The following is a 15,561-nucleotide window of genomic DNA, read 5'->3' on the forward strand; positions in this document are numbered from 1 at the left end:
CCGTTCTATGAGAACAGCTTGAATGTTAGACACAAGCCCAGGGGAGCGTGGTGTGCAGGTTATGACCTCTGTCTCTGTGCTGGCCCTCAAGCGCTGCTCCCATCATTTATAACCCACTTGTCCAGGGATACCTGAGCAAAAATGTCCTTAAAATACATTTCTAAAACCTTCTGTGGACTGCTTAAAGAATGCCTCTGAAATTATAATAGTGCACAACTTTTCTTTTTTCCTGTTTTATTGATTTATAATGGACATAAAACATTACATCCATTTTAGGTGTACAACATGATGACTTGATGTATGTATATATTGTGAGATGATCACAGAAAGCTTAGTTCACATTCGTCACCTCACAGAGTTAAAAATGTTTCTTGTAAATGAGAACTTTTAAGAACTATTAGCAACTTTCAGATATACAATACAGTATTGTTGATTATAGTCACCATGCTGTATATTGCATCCCTAGAACTTACATTCTGAGCATAACTTCTCACCAAGGTTTTCAGTATTATATATACTTCCTCCTACCAGGTAATACATTTAATTGGCCTTTGCAACCATGGCAAGTTCAGTAATACTTTGAATGGATCTCATATGGGTTTCTGTGTGTGGAAGTCCATGCTTCGTAGCACTTTTCAAGTACCCAAATCCCTTTCTTGGGTGTTTACGGAAGAATGGCTTTCTGATAGGCTGCTAAGTAAGGCATGAACCTGCCATTAAGCACAGGAAAATATACATGGAAGATGGAGAGAAACCATCCATTTTTCTGTTTCGAGTTTTATTTAGAACCATAGGATTGTGGAACTACTAGGGGTGCCAGAGATCATTTTGTCTCTGACACATGAAGAGACTCCTTCTGAAAGGTTGGCACCACTTAACTCAGTAGGAGAGCCCAGCTATCCTGATGCTCAGGGCCACACACTGACTCCACTAGTCACACACTCCTCTCTTGTGCGTTTTCTTTTCCTTTGCTTTTCCCTTTCCTGATTATTGTACTGTTTTTTGTATGGCCTATGAGTTGAAAATGCCATTTATATTTTTAAAGCTTTTTTTTTCTTTTTTAAAGAAATAGAGTATATGCAACAGAAATTGTATGGCCCACAAAGCCTAAAATATTTATTTACTATCTAGCCCTTTATGTAAAAGTCAAGGAACTCCCAACCCAAATGACTACAAATACATTCCTTTGGAAACTTAGTGTCTCCTTTAGCTGCTCAGAGTTCTAGTTGGTCAGATCTTAGAAAAAACCTTCTAGGTTTTTTTCACCTTTGTTGTCTTTTTATAGGTTATGTTAGTGAAATAATCTCTTTCCATCTAACACCCTTAAAATCAGGAAAGTAGTTATCATGATGTCATTTAAATGGATATGGAAACCAGGGCTCAGAGCAGCTATTTCCATGTCTTGTGTACAATGCGTAAGGGGCACAGCTAGGCTAGAACCCCAATTTTTCAGGGTCCTTGTCCAAAGGTCTTTCACATTCAGTTGTTTCTTCCCCACTTGAGGAAACAGAATCATAGAAGTGCTGCTTATGTTTTGCACTGATCTATAATGTCCTGTCCTTTTAGGTCAAGAAATAGTGGAAAATGTATGAATTGCCTCTAAAGTGACTGAGGTATCTGACCTCACAAAAGACACTTTCCCCTGCAGTCTTGTTCACTTATGCAGACTGTCTGCAGAGGCCATGGTTAGTTACTGGATCCCACAGGTCACCTCTTCAAGCAGAATTGAGGTGGCAAGACCTAGTCTTCATGATTCATTAGAGCACAGCTCCAGTCTTTGTCCATTGCCTTTTCTGCTATCCTTTGGATTTTTTTGTTTTTAACCCGTAGGTTTGATAATGACTGTAAGTAAACCCTGTTATTTTGGAAACCTACTTCTGGGAATTGTAGGTGTGGACGTGAACTTGGCTTACATCCTTGAAGACGTGACGTATTACCAAGATTCTTTGGCCTCCTATACTTTTCTCATAGATGACAAAGGTAATCTGTTAAAAATTTATAATGGGAAAGAATAATTTCTTTTTGAACCTGAAGAAAATAATCTGTGATACTAACAAAGTAAGAAAATTATAGTATTTACAGAAAAATAGTGCAAGTAGGACTGCTCATTTGTGGTGGAAACCATAAAAATGGCAGAATGTATCTAAAAATTATGCATTTGCTTCTAGGGGCACCTGGGTGGTTCAGTTGGTTAAGCATCTGATTCTTGGTTTTGGCTCAGGTCATGATCTCTGGGTCATGAGACTGAGCTCCATGCTGGCATGGAGCATGCTTAAGATTCTCTCTTAAGAAACAAAAATGCATTTGTTTCTATGTTGTCCTAAGGAGTAGGTAACAGTTACTTAAACATCAGGAAATTAGACTTGAGGATTGAATGACATGTAGAATGTGATTCTTTGGATTTTATTTTTCTATATCATGATCTTTAAATTCACTAACATCAAGGTTTATGTGATAGATTAGAACCTTTTTATAAAACAAAAACCCAAAGACCAATACCTCTAAGATACTCTTGATTAGACAATTGTTCTATAATTTAAGGCATCTTTCTATACTTCAAGAATTTTATGCAAGAACATATAAACAAGTTCAGTTTTTATTGAACTGGTGAGTTACATACTGAGATGTTACATGTTGGGCATTCATCCCAGAATATCCCACATTTCAAATGTATGATAGGCACTTCTATTAGAATCTATAGCTCCTACAGCATGTTTCCCACGGCATATATTTTTGTTTTCTTATTTCAGGGTATACACTTATGCATCCATCTCTTACCAGACCATATTTACTATCAGAACCCCCACTTCATACTGACATCATTCATTATGAAAATATCCCAAAATTTGAGTTGGTTCGGCAAAATATCCTAAGGTAAGGTGAAAGTTGTAGTATTTGGGTTTTCTTTTTTTTTTCTGAAACAATAGACATTTTGAGGTCAAATATGAGTGTTATAGGATATAAAACAAACACGTATATAAATTGATGTTATTAAAAGTATACTCAGTAAATTTTTCATAAGAAGAGTAGCTAAAATTTTATTTACTTTGTATAACAACAGGTAAGGTCTCTTAAAACTGTTACTTAGAGAAAATGTCTTGTAAATCAAATTCTACGTCCACATTGCCATGAATTGTAAAATCAGATATATGTTAACTCATTTAAGAAAAACTCCAATTGTACTAAATTGAAAAATGTTGGCAAAATAAAAAGTTATGTTGAGGACCAGCTTTCCAGCATGCCAAAAAATAGCTTGGCAAAATAGTGTCCATTCCGAGTTGACAGCACGATCATATGCAACGTTTTCTTTTGAAATAAAAAACAGATTGGATTTTTTCCAACCATGATACATTATTTTGGCAGATGGTAACCTATAGAGGAATGGGTCTTTGTGCTCATTGGTTGTAAATTAATGACAGTGATTTGAGACAAGTTTGTCTCTGGAAAAAATTAGAGTTGGGGGGCAGTATGCAGGGGTAGAAAGTAAAAAATATTTTAGTGTTGAGCTGGCATCATGCTTTTACAAAATTGAAAATTTCACATTATCTCTTTCAAAAGTGATGAGCTTCATTGCTTTTCAAAATCAGGAGGTGGTCATTGACTCACAGCTTCTTCCCTGCCTTTAATTAAGTGCTTAATTTTATCTTTTGCCTGAAGTATTTCATTCTGTTGCCAACACAGCCTCCCTCTGGGCAGTCAGATAATCGCAGTCCCTGTGAACTCATCCCTGTCCTGGCACATTAACAAGCTGAGAGCAACTGGAAAGGAGGCCTACAATGTTAGCTATGCCTGGAAGATGGTGAGTTGCATGGCACTTTGCCTGAGGAGTTGGGGGGTGCACTGCTACTTCATGCATGAATTCTGGGGAACTTAGTTCTGATAATGTTGCTGATCGATAGTAAGGTGATTGGAAAAAGAAGAGACTTCACAGATGTCCTATATTTTTTTCCTTTATTGTTTATAAAACCAATCACTGTTCATGTAGAATAAGTTAACCTGTATAAAAGGATACAAAGTAAAAAGTAAACTTTGCCCTTCTCACTTGCCTCTCCTTGGCCTGCCATTCCCCAGAAACCACCACTTGGGTCAGTTCCAGAAAATGTTTTTGTTCATACACAGGCGTCTGTATCTGGGCATCTGCATGCACATTTAATGGCTGTGTAGCATTGCACTGTGTTGACGGGCCAAATGTCTCTAAACACAGCCCTCCTATCATTATATATTTAGATTATATCCAGTGAGGTGTTTTTTGTTGTTGTTGTTGTTGGCTTTTTATCATTTTAAACTTGGATTGTGGAAGTTAGAGGTTGAAAAGGAAATACAAAAGCATGAATGCCCTCTACTGACATTCTCTAAGGCACAGAAACTTTCAGATTAGAATCTGGATCATTCATACTCACCACCTAGAGATGGACAGTTAGGTGATCGCCTTCGGTTGCCACTTCCTTAAGCATCCTTTGACTAGCCTCATTCAGATAGCAGGCATCACAGAGTCAGTTTCGAGCACACACTATCCACGTTATTCATGTTGCTGCCCTTTACTCCCTCCCCTCAGGACATTTCTGCTATCCTGGGTGCCCTTGATACTGTAAGTGGTCAAAAGCAGAGTGGACTTTCGTTTTTTATCAACTTTTAATCACTAAATTTAAAATGCAGTCATATTAGAGATTCCCTTACTTTTGCCCATATCTGGGGTTTAAGCCATTAACTCCAAACGGCTCTACATATTCATCGCTTTAAGGATGACTTACTGAACAGCTACTGTGGGCTAAGAAAGATAAAGAAGAATGATACTTTCTCTGCCCTCTTAGAGCATCTAGCCCAGAAGTGGAGGTAGACCAGCAACTCCATCCAGTGTCTGTGTCTGGCATGGGAATGATGGGGATTGGAAGTAGCCAACATGCCTTTCGGCAGGAGCCTCCTCCAATGTTCTTGTTCCGTTCTTTTTTCTTCTTCTTCTCATTCTGTTCTTAAAGCATCATTATGGCAACATTGATTTCTACAATGGAAACAAAAGCAAACAAAATAATAAAATCATTTGAGAAATTCACAATTTACAAGCTTAATTCTACTGATGTTTTATTGTGATGATACAGATCTGAGGATGGTCAAAATCTATTTGGAAACTCTCTTAGCTCATTTTCATGATTTTTTTTTTTTTGAGAATTATTGCACCATCTGCTCTTATTTTCATACGGTTTTTACATAAGGATGAATTGTTTTATTTTCACCTCAGAAAGGGTAAACCACACACCAGGATTGAAAAATACTTTTATATTTGAGATTGTTTACCTTTAGTATATCCTGACTGAAAGCTACTCATCTGCGTACCAGGAAAATATCTACCTTGACATTTGTTGGCATTAAAGGAGAAAGAAAGATGGGGTGCCTGGCTGGCTTAGTTGGTGGAGTGTACAACTCTTAATATCAGGATTGTGAGTTCTAGCACCATGTGTGGAGATGACTTAGAAATAAAGTCTTTAAGCAAATAAAATTAAAAAATAGAAAGAAGGAGATGTAAGCATTCTTAAGACCTTTTTGCACTGTGAATAAACTCAATATTAACATTTTGGAAAGAAGTATTCTTAAGATTTTCTTCAGTGATATCAATAAATTCTGGCCACTCTGTGTAGCCAAATGGATATAATCATGTAATCGCTTCAGGTAGAAGTGTTAGCTTTCTCAGAGTTCCAAAATTGTCAAGAACATCACTATTAAGTGAAAAATTATATAAATAATAAATAATAAGATAGAAGTTAGAGAGCCTTCCTTGCCTGGGAACCCAGCAATATAAACAAATAATATTAAGTTCTTTTTTGTTACTTGGGCGGGGGGGGAACTATTCCTCTTGTCTTCAGGAATAAAATAGATTCCTCTGCTAAATGTAATTCAAATACATTCAGTCTATGTTGAAAATGATTATTTAAACTGCTTAGCATCCATAGATATAGCAGATACTGATAGATTATGTCACTGAATTAATTTAAATAGAATGTGAGAGATTATGTTAGCAGTGTTAAGAGATTACTACTCTGTCACTGTGCAGCCCAAGTCCATCTTTGAGCATTTGAGGAGGCTGCATGCTGAGACAGAAAAAAGGATTGACTTCAGAAGGTATTACAGTGTTCCTGTGTGACACAGGCATGGCTCACTTCAAAATATGAATCCCATGGGCAATCAGTGGGGGGAAAAAACCCAAAACACTCCCCAATCATGGAGAGCCCTTCTAGAAATATTCTGGTTCCTTAATGCACTGACTCTTTTTTCACCTAAGAACATGATAGAAGCACCTGTATTGAAATCCATTTTCCTTTCTAGCTAGGAACTATCTCTAAAGTGTTGCTTTTAGATGCTTAGGGTAACTTTTAATTTTTCTCTTGCAGAATAGACCTTATTCTACAATTTTTTCTGGTCATTCTGGTGAAGTTTTTGTCTTTTGGTTCCTTGGAACATAGAATGAAGGAAACAAAGGGTGACTGTGTGAGATAGGGAGAGAGTAATAGTAAATGACACTATGGGACACTATCATTTTATAATGGAGGAGGAGGCAGATGGGGGGAAGAGAATTAAATTTGCTAATCTAACTGAATATCCTTGGCAGCAGTACTTGAAAGCAATCCCAGGGAGATGCAAATTTCTCTTGTGTTCAAAAAGATTGTGCAACCATCTTCATAAACCCTAAATTACACTTAACTCTAACCTGCCTACTTAAAAATTTCTCCTTGATCATGAAGTAAATCCTTTGGGCTGCTTTAGTTCTCACTGTCCTTTATTTTTAACTTAGCTGGTTATCACACTTTCCATTTATTGACCAACCATCTTTTAAATAGATTCCGCCCACCTCCTTATATAATGGACTTACAGAAGTTTGGCTATCTTGTATTTTTAAGTTAAGGAGCTAGAATTAAGTAGACTGCCTTTTTTTTTTTTTTTTTTTTTTTTTTTTTAATTCTTTGGTGGCCATTCTTCTCACTAACTTTATTTAAGCTTCTATTTCAAAGAGCAAAATGAATTTGGAAGTATTCCTATTTGTACATATGAGCTTAATAAATTAGGCTAAGCTACAGCATACTTGCCTACTCTGGTCTGAAATGACAAGTCAGGCAGGCTTTGTGAGGGAGCCATGGGATTTATACTTTTCATGAGTCTGAGAATCCTGCTCATCTCTAACCAGCCAAGGAGAAAGCATTAGTCAGGAATACATGAATAAAACAGATTTTATATGAGCTGCATATGTAGATTCATAATTGGCTTTCGAGATAGTCAGTTCTCAGAATACTCATTGCCAAACCAACTCTATATTTTAAAATGCATTTCAGACCCAAACAGAAGTAAGTGCTGTATTCATATGCCGTATTCCAGCTTGGATTTGTTAGCCTGAAGAAGCAAAAGAGGCATAGGGTGGCTGTTCCAAAGGGACTACTTTCTAATCCCTTTATTAGTTCCATAATTTTCTGTTACATACATTAATTTCCCTCAATCAGAAAGGAGAATAGAAAATGTCATCTTTTGCCAGAGATAGGTTCTCTCACCCCATCCTCATGGCTTTCATTCACTCATCAGATATTTTTTAGTGGGGGTTAGAGACAGAGATAGTATAAAATAATGTAGGCAAAGTCACTATCCCTAGAAACCTTTATTTTCTGTGTTAGAAATGTTTTATTGATTTTTCCAGGTACAGGACACTTCCTTTATTCTCTGTATTGTGGTGATACAACCGGAAATACCTGTCAAACAACTGAAGAACCTCAACACTGTCCCCAGCAGCAAGCTGCTATACCACCGGCTGGACCTCCTGGGCCAGCCTAGTGCTTGTCTTCACTTCAAACAGCTGGCCACTCTAGGTAAAGCCCTTGCACTTTTCAGCTTCCTTTGTGGGCTTACTCATAGCAACTCCCTGTGAATATCAGTTTTGAATTAAATGATAAAACCAGACCCCTCCCTCTGCCCCAAAAAAAACATATTGAATGTCAGCAGTGCCAGTTTGGGCATACAGATGTGAGCACAATTTGAGGCCTTGCCTTGGATCCTGCGTTCCAGCCGAAAATGAGATCAGGATTTGTGTGTGGATTTATTAAGGATGGGCTCTAAGAAGAAACTAGGGAAGAAATGAGGGAAACAATATAGCAAAGGGGAGGAGAAAGCAAGCAAGAGTCTGATTTTAGGTGAAGTTCCAGCCTCAGCCGAATCCTGTCAAGGTAGGGCTTTGGAGTATAAATTACACCACAGAGTCTGCTCAGTCTCAAGAAAGGGAGCTGGACTTTCATGTTCCTTTGTATCTTTCAGCCTTCTGCTAATGCTAGGCAAAGAGGTTTTAGTAGCCCCAAGACAATCCATCAGAGTCACCGGTATGACCCATTAGAAGCAAGCACAGAAATACGGAGGAGATAAGGGGCTCTAGGGTAAAAGGTGGAAAAATAGTAAAGGAGATCCAAGGGTAGCATGCCCATATGGCGTATCTGTGTCTACCACAGGCCCCTGTCTTCAAAAAGAGCTTAGGAAATAGGCAAATAATTCAAAGGCAGGAAAAGGGAATTTACATTTGTAGGTAGCTCATATTTTGCATTCATCGTTTGACTTGACCTATTCGAGATGGAGGACAGTTAGATTTACCAGAAACACCAATTTCCCCCAAGGTAACACGGAAAGTAGCAAGGCTGAAATGTGACTCGTGCACCTCTTTTATTGCATGCCACCGTGTGCCAGGCACATGCTAGTCACTTCTGTAGTACTATTAGGACTGTAAAACAGGCACTCTTTTTCACTGAGACCAAGACTTGTTAGAGAATGGGCAAACCGAGTAGAGGGGAGCACAAGTGGGAAGAGGATTAAGATGGAAGTCACCAGTGTCTAGATTCCACATAAGAGTACTTGTGTCCAGATTCCATCTTTTAAGTTCCATCCTATAGCATTTCTGTCTGGTTATGAGATCAGAAGAGCAGACCAGACTGAATAGTCTCCTTTATGGCACGTTCCAATAGTGTAGACAACTTGAGGAAGGCCAGAGATGTCAGTCAAAAATGGTTGGCTTTTACAGTTGATTTAAGTTTTGAGGTTCTGTCTTTTTCTTTTATACAAAAGCACATGTATGCCCTTTAATTCACATTTTTAAGAAATGATCACTGGATAGCCAAGATATGCACAATTTTCTTACATGCTGTGGGACAGGCTCAACACAAGTACTGATAAAGATAGGTCATTGTTTTGAAATTTGAGACTGTGAAGTGCGGTAATATTGCTGAATGAGAGAAAAGCTGAAGCTTAGATTTTTTCAATTTCCTTTGCACAATCCCTTCTAGCTACACTGTTTCAGTAACGGTAGCCTCTAGACACATGGCTGTTGAGCACTTGAAATGTGCTGGTTCAAGTTGAGATTTACTATAAATGTAAAATACTTAATTTTTTATATTGGCAACTTGTTAAAGTAATGTTTTGGATATATTGAATTTCAAAAAATATACCAGGAAAATTAGTTTAACCTGTTTTTATTGAATGTGGCTCTTGGAAGATTTTTATATGACACTTGAGTATTGCATCGTATTCCAGTTGGACAATACTGCCTCATAGAGATACTCACAGAATGTAGAATTAAGTCCACTTTACATAGAACTGATGGACTAATTCTAGATCACACAGACCAACCATAGGCCATTATTTGGCTTTCCCTGAGCCATCTTTCCACTGTACCACCCAACTTCACCTTGGCAGTAGAACCTTCTCAGAACAACATGTTTAAGTCATAAAGGGCAGTTTAGTAATCATTGGTAATGAAAACGAAGCAAGATACTTCAATTGTAATGAAAAAGGAATGAAAAAGAAGAGAGATAATGGCAAATAAGTGACTTCCATTCAAGTTCATTGATGGGATTTTGAGGTAACGTGTTAAATCCATGTCGGAACCCCCATCAAGAGGGCTGGAGGAGGGATATTGTCTTTCTTGGTACCCAGGGAAATTTAATTGTGCATCATCCAGTGCAGTTCAGTATTCTTATATGTGTGTAATTTAATGTGTCTACCCTCTAGATACAAAGACCTGTGTCTTGGTTGTTTTCTCTTAGTCCAAATCCTTGCAGCAGCCTCTCCTCAAATGCCCAGTCTCTGTCACTACAAGAAAATCCCACTCCTAAAGTGTCTCTCCACTTAACCTCTGGGCCTATTCCTTTGTGGGCCTAATCCTTCCTCCCTGAAGGATTATGGGTTGCCTTTTGACATTTTTAATATTATTGGATTATTCTTATTTTGTTGTTTTCCTCTTTTTAAACATTTCTAGTCTCTCCAACCAGTTCTAGGCTCTTTGAGAGGGACAGTCTACCCTCTCTCTGGTGCATCTGTGCCCAGAAGGCCCCAGGAGCCTAGGCCACAGCACGCTGCTAGAAAGCCGAAGTCTTAAGCTTCTGGTTTTCTTGTCCTTGATAGGAATATAATACTAATCTCCCCAGCCATCCCATGTGGTATCAGGAGAATTAAATCAGACATAACATCACTGGAAGCACTTTCTTCTGATAATGGCAGACTACATAATTCTGACCTATTCTACTGAGGACACCTGAAAATGGATAGAAAGTTGGGGGGGGAGGGGAACCTTTCTGAAAAGTATCAAAGAACTAACATGATAGCTAGGAATTGGACAGAAGTCTAGGAAAATATAAGAACCCAGAGAAGAAAGCCAGTATTTAAAGCCACATTTGTGATGTACCCATTCACCAATCCAGAAGAAACAACTGGGAAATTAAACTATTCTTTAGGTAGTAGGTTCTTAGGGCTGGGAGGAGAGGAAGAAATCAAATCCAAGGCCCCCAAGAGGTGGGACTAACAAGTGAAAACCCTCCCTTTCACCTGCCACACAGGCATGCTTTAGCAGAACTACATCTTTAGGGCAGACATGAATTGAAGCCACAGAAGCCCTTGACTTGGGATTCGGGTCACCTGAGTGGTCTAAGGAAGCTCATAGTCACTAGTCACGACTCACTGAATATCAAGTCCCACAGGGTAGTACTTAGGTCCTGCATCCCATTGGCTTTTTGAAAACGGTCTCCACCTTACCACCCTGCCTCATCCTGGGGTTTGGTGCCTGGTAGAACCAAATAACAGTCCTTCCTGGATACGCCTGTGTCCTGTTAGGACTCAGCTCTTTCTACAAATTTGTTGTTGTTTTTTTATTTTTATTTTTATTTTTTGTTGTTGTTTTTTTAATTTTATTTATTTATTCATGAGAGATACACAGAGAGAGGCAGAGACACAGGCAGAGAGAGAAGCAGGCTCTGTGCAGGGAGCCTGGTGCGGTACTCGATCCTGAGACTCCAGGATCACGCCCTGGGCCGAAGGCAGGCGCCCAACCACAGAGCCACCCAGGGATCCCTACAAATTTGTTTTTAAGTACAATAAAAAAAAATAATAGTACAATGTATCCTGCACAGTCAGAGATAGCCAGGCCATAAGGAAACAAGACACTGTAAGTGAGAACTAAAAGAATGGAATATGACCTATACACTTAACTGAGATTAGACACAGAACAGTGGACAGTGCTCCCCTAAAGGTTCTCAAACTATAAAATGGAATAGTAGGAAATGTCACAGACAGAAATGTAGTGTTTTGTTTCATCATGTAATTCATTGGGAGGATTTTGGTCTTTGAGAATGGGGTTTTCCTCTTAGGATCAGCAATTATATATACAGTACTCTATTTCTAGAAACTTTTGTTTATGCCAAGTTTGGCTATCCCTGTTTATAAGAAATTTGTTTTTGCATTGTCTGCACTATACCATTTTTCCGTCTTTTGAAATATGAATACCAATATGAACAATAGTAGTTAACACCCACAAATCATTTGTCATGTGCTAAACACTATTCTACATGCTTTACATTTATTAACCCATTGGCTTTATGTAAACCGATTGAATTCTCACCGTAACTCTGTAAGTTGGTGCTACAATTTCCTACTTTGCAGAGGACAAAAGCATTGCCTATTTTACAACTTTCCCCAACATCGCATGGCCAGGAAATGGTGGAGCCCAGATTCAACCCACTGTGGCTGTATGTCGAATGTCGCCTCCTTAATCCTACTAAGTGTAAAATATTATATGTAGATCTAAGATATTTTGAGCATTTGCAATTTTGGGCACTTGTATTTATTTGTACATATCTCTTGTGGTTCGCTCCCGACTGTAAACTCCTTGAAGGGAGAAAATGAGAGTTTTTTTCCTTCTTCGCTCCTTCTAGTGTTGAGTTCTTTCCTCACGGAAGACTTTAAGTCACCATGGCTAACAGATTGGCAGAGCCTTAGTGATGCTTTTGTTTGGGCCTGAGATGAAGTCTCAGTGTTCCCAGGCCTGCTTTGTTTGCTTCTCTTTCAGAAAGTCCAACTGTCATGCTGTCTGCTGGCAGCTTTTCCTCCCCCTACGAACACCTCAGCCAGCCAGAGACAAAGCGCATGGTGGAACACTACACAGCCTATCTCAGTGACAACACCCGCCTCATTGCTAACCCGGGGCTCAAAGTGAGTGCTGGCCTGGGGCCCCACTTCTGGTGTATCCTTCCACAGGCCTGGGAGGGGGTGCTGTCAGTGAACCTTTGAAGTGGGAAGCCCAGCTCTGGATCTGTGCCTCTCAGCTGGAGAGCCAGGAAGGCAATGTGTGGCCCCCAGGAGGCTGGTTGGCGATGACCCTTCTGACGGATTAAGAAGTCCTGTGGGCCAGATGAAGAATCTCTTTCAGGCCTTAGATACACTAGGGGTTTTCTAGGTAGGGGGGTTATGATTTAGAGAGATCTGTGGAACTTTCCCAGACCCGTTTTTCCCAGGGGAAAGAAGTAAGTGCCCCTATGGTCTGTTGAGATAAACATGGTAAAGTTTAAGGAGCAGAGATTTAGCTGGTGTGTGTGTGTGTGTGTGTGTGTGTGTGTGTGTGTGTGTGTGTTGCTATAGGATCTTTCCTCTTAAATGCTGACAGCCTCACTAGGATGAACAATTGAGTAAATCATACATCCACTGACTATGTTTCAGTAAGCTTTTGTTTTCACCAAGTTTGGCTGTATCCATCTGCTGTGGAAAGATTTTTAAGAAGTAATTGGGCTTGGCTTCTCTGCAAGAGAGCTTGCCAGCAGCCCACTCTCTTTTCATGTGAGTCTTAAAGGATCCCTGCTATGTCTTCCTTTGTTTCCCAGTTCTCTGTCAGGAATGAAGTAATGGCCACCAGCCACGTCACAGATGAATGGATGACACAAATGGAAATGAGTAGCCTGAACACGTACATTGTCCGCCGTTACATAGCAACGCCCAATGGCGTCCTTAGAATTTATCCTGGTTCCCTCATGGACAAAGCATTTGATCCCACGAGGAGACAATGGTGAGTTTTAGGGGCTTCCATTATCAAAGGTTCCCCCAAATCATGGAGAGACATGATAAGTACAATACAATAAAGCAACTTCAGGCAGTCACAATAAAGAAGATACTTCCATGGCCGTGAAAACATATTTTTGAATCTGGTTTTTTTAATGCAGTAATAACAGCTTTGTGGTTTTCCTCTGTCCACAATGTTTTTATCTCTTCATTGAAATTTTGAGACTGAAATGCTTTATACTTGGCCATTTCAATTCCTAGCATTTTGTTTGAGTCCTCTGTTGCATGCACTGTGCCCTTAGTGGGGATATTTAACATCCCTACCCATGATGGCATCAAATTATAACCCATCTATGACCTATGAAAAATAAGTATAAATCCTTTTTTTTTTCTTTTTACCTCTTGGCTTTATTTTTACTCAGGTTTTCAAAAACAAAAGCTAGTCAGGTGGTATAGCAGGGAAGGCAACTGGGTCCTAAAAACCAGATTTCTGGACTTGTGCTGCTTAGATTTGTACTGTCTGTACCAATCCAGAGGGCAGTTTCATGGGCCAAATTGTATTGTTTCTACTTCATTTATTACTTTCTTTTTATATTAGGCTCTAAAACATCCACACTGTAGAGCTTATTAAAAGCTCAAATATATACTGAGCTGACCATCTCCTACAAAAGAATTTCAGATTTTCTTGACCTCTTGTGTTGCTACAGTCAGAGATAAAAGATAGAATTCCTTTGAACTCCAGGGTAACATAGGCACACTTTATAATACTTTTTAGAGCTACAAGCTCACTTTTGACACTTACAGATCATTTTTCAGACCTTAAAATAATGTGACTTTCTCTTGTCTCCATTAGGTATCTCCATGCAGTGGCTAATCCAGGTTTGATTTCTTTGACTGGCCCTTACTTAGATGTTGGAGGAGCTGGCTATGTAGTAACCATCAGTCACACAATCCATTCATCCAGGTAATACTTAAATTAATTTCTTAGTCCTTTTATAAACACATCAAGGATATTCTGAAAATTTGAAAGTCTGGTAGACAACTAAGGATTAATGGCAAAAGCATGACATTTGATGGGAGGCCATCTGGAGTCTGAATATCTTCTCTAGCTGTATCATCTTGCATTCCCTGGGCTTCCACGTGTCATCTATAAAATGGGAATAATATCTACCTCACAAGGTTATCATGTGATTGAGCCAATGAAAAGCTTTTAGCCCTCTTCTTAGGAAGAAGATGCTTACAAAGAACAATAGACATTAGATTCAGTAGAGTAGTTTGTAGAAATACCAGTTTTAACCAGAGGAAGAAATCCCAACCAGAGCCTGACAATTATTGCCAGAGAACATTTTCCTAAGCAGAGGAACATTTGTAGTGAAGAAAAAAAGTATTGAGACCCTAATGTTATTACTTCTTTTATTTTGGCCTAACATTTTAGAATGATAGAGGAGTTTGTTGCTATTGTCACTTTGTCCTTATACTGTCTCTTGAAAAGTAAAAAGACATTTTGAAAATTGATTGTCCAAGAATGCTATTAAATGTCAGTATCACTGTAAATATATTTCGGGTGCTTTATATTTCAGGCCTCTGAGGTTTCAGTATTTAAGCTACAAATGGTAGTGAAATGTTGGGTAGAAAGGCAAGTCACACATGTTGTTTTAATCCCTTCATTATACAAATAGATGTTTTTCCCTGGCAACCTAGAAAGCTCATATTTTGACTGATACCTGTAATGATGCCTTAAAATTTATGGGAGACAGATTTTTCTTGCTTAACTTTATGCTTTTCACTGGTGCTCATTATATATCAAATGATTGACATTCAGGAGAATTCTAACACAAGTTCATTGGGAGCAAGAATTGGGAAGCAGTACTGTGTCGGAATTTCAATATCATGACCTGTGTCTCCTTGGAAAGCAGGGCCCTGCCGCCAGCCAAATAGTGATTGCTTTGCAGGGCATGGTATCTGTTTGGCTCTGTCACATATAAACAAGTAGATACTCATTTAGAACAGGACTTTTCAGTGCTTTCATTAACAGACCATCTGTCAGGTATACACTTATTGTCTAAATAGACTTGACATCTCTCCCATGTATTCTAATCAGTTGAGAAAAAGTAAACAAAGGTAGTTTCTTTGAGGAGACTGGTAGTCACCTTGATCTTTGATGACAGTGACAATGGGCCGGCACTGGGCTTCAGATATTGGGGGTAGGGGTGGCAAGAATAGAAT

At 38.9% G+C, this 15,561-nt stretch overlaps 1 protein-coding gene across 1 annotated transcript in view; it reads left to right on the top strand.

The window, feature by feature from the left end:
• CACHD1 (cache domain containing 1) overlaps nucleotides 1-15,561 on the top strand; it is a 200,317-nt gene that overhangs the window by 159,859 nt on the left and 24,897 nt on the right. Inside the window, exons 10-16 of the mRNA XM_072820615.1 lie at nucleotides 1,831-1,980; nucleotides 2,751-2,874; nucleotides 3,682-3,799; nucleotides 7,676-7,844; nucleotides 12,353-12,495; nucleotides 13,161-13,342; nucleotides 14,189-14,299. Of these exons, the coding sequence (XP_072676716.1) occupies nucleotides 1,831-1,980; nucleotides 2,751-2,874; nucleotides 3,682-3,799; nucleotides 7,676-7,844; nucleotides 12,353-12,495; nucleotides 13,161-13,342; nucleotides 14,189-14,299 (997 nt within the window). The remainder of the gene's footprint in view (nucleotides 1-1,830; nucleotides 1,981-2,750; nucleotides 2,875-3,681; nucleotides 3,800-7,675; nucleotides 7,845-12,352; nucleotides 12,496-13,160; nucleotides 13,343-14,188; nucleotides 14,300-15,561) is intronic.

This window comes from Canis lupus, chromosome 3 (assembly GCF_048164855.1).
Source record: "Canis lupus baileyi chromosome 3, mCanLup2.hap1, whole genome shotgun sequence".
NCBI classification, from domain to species: domain Eukaryota; kingdom Metazoa; phylum Chordata; class Mammalia; order Carnivora; family Canidae; genus Canis; species Canis lupus.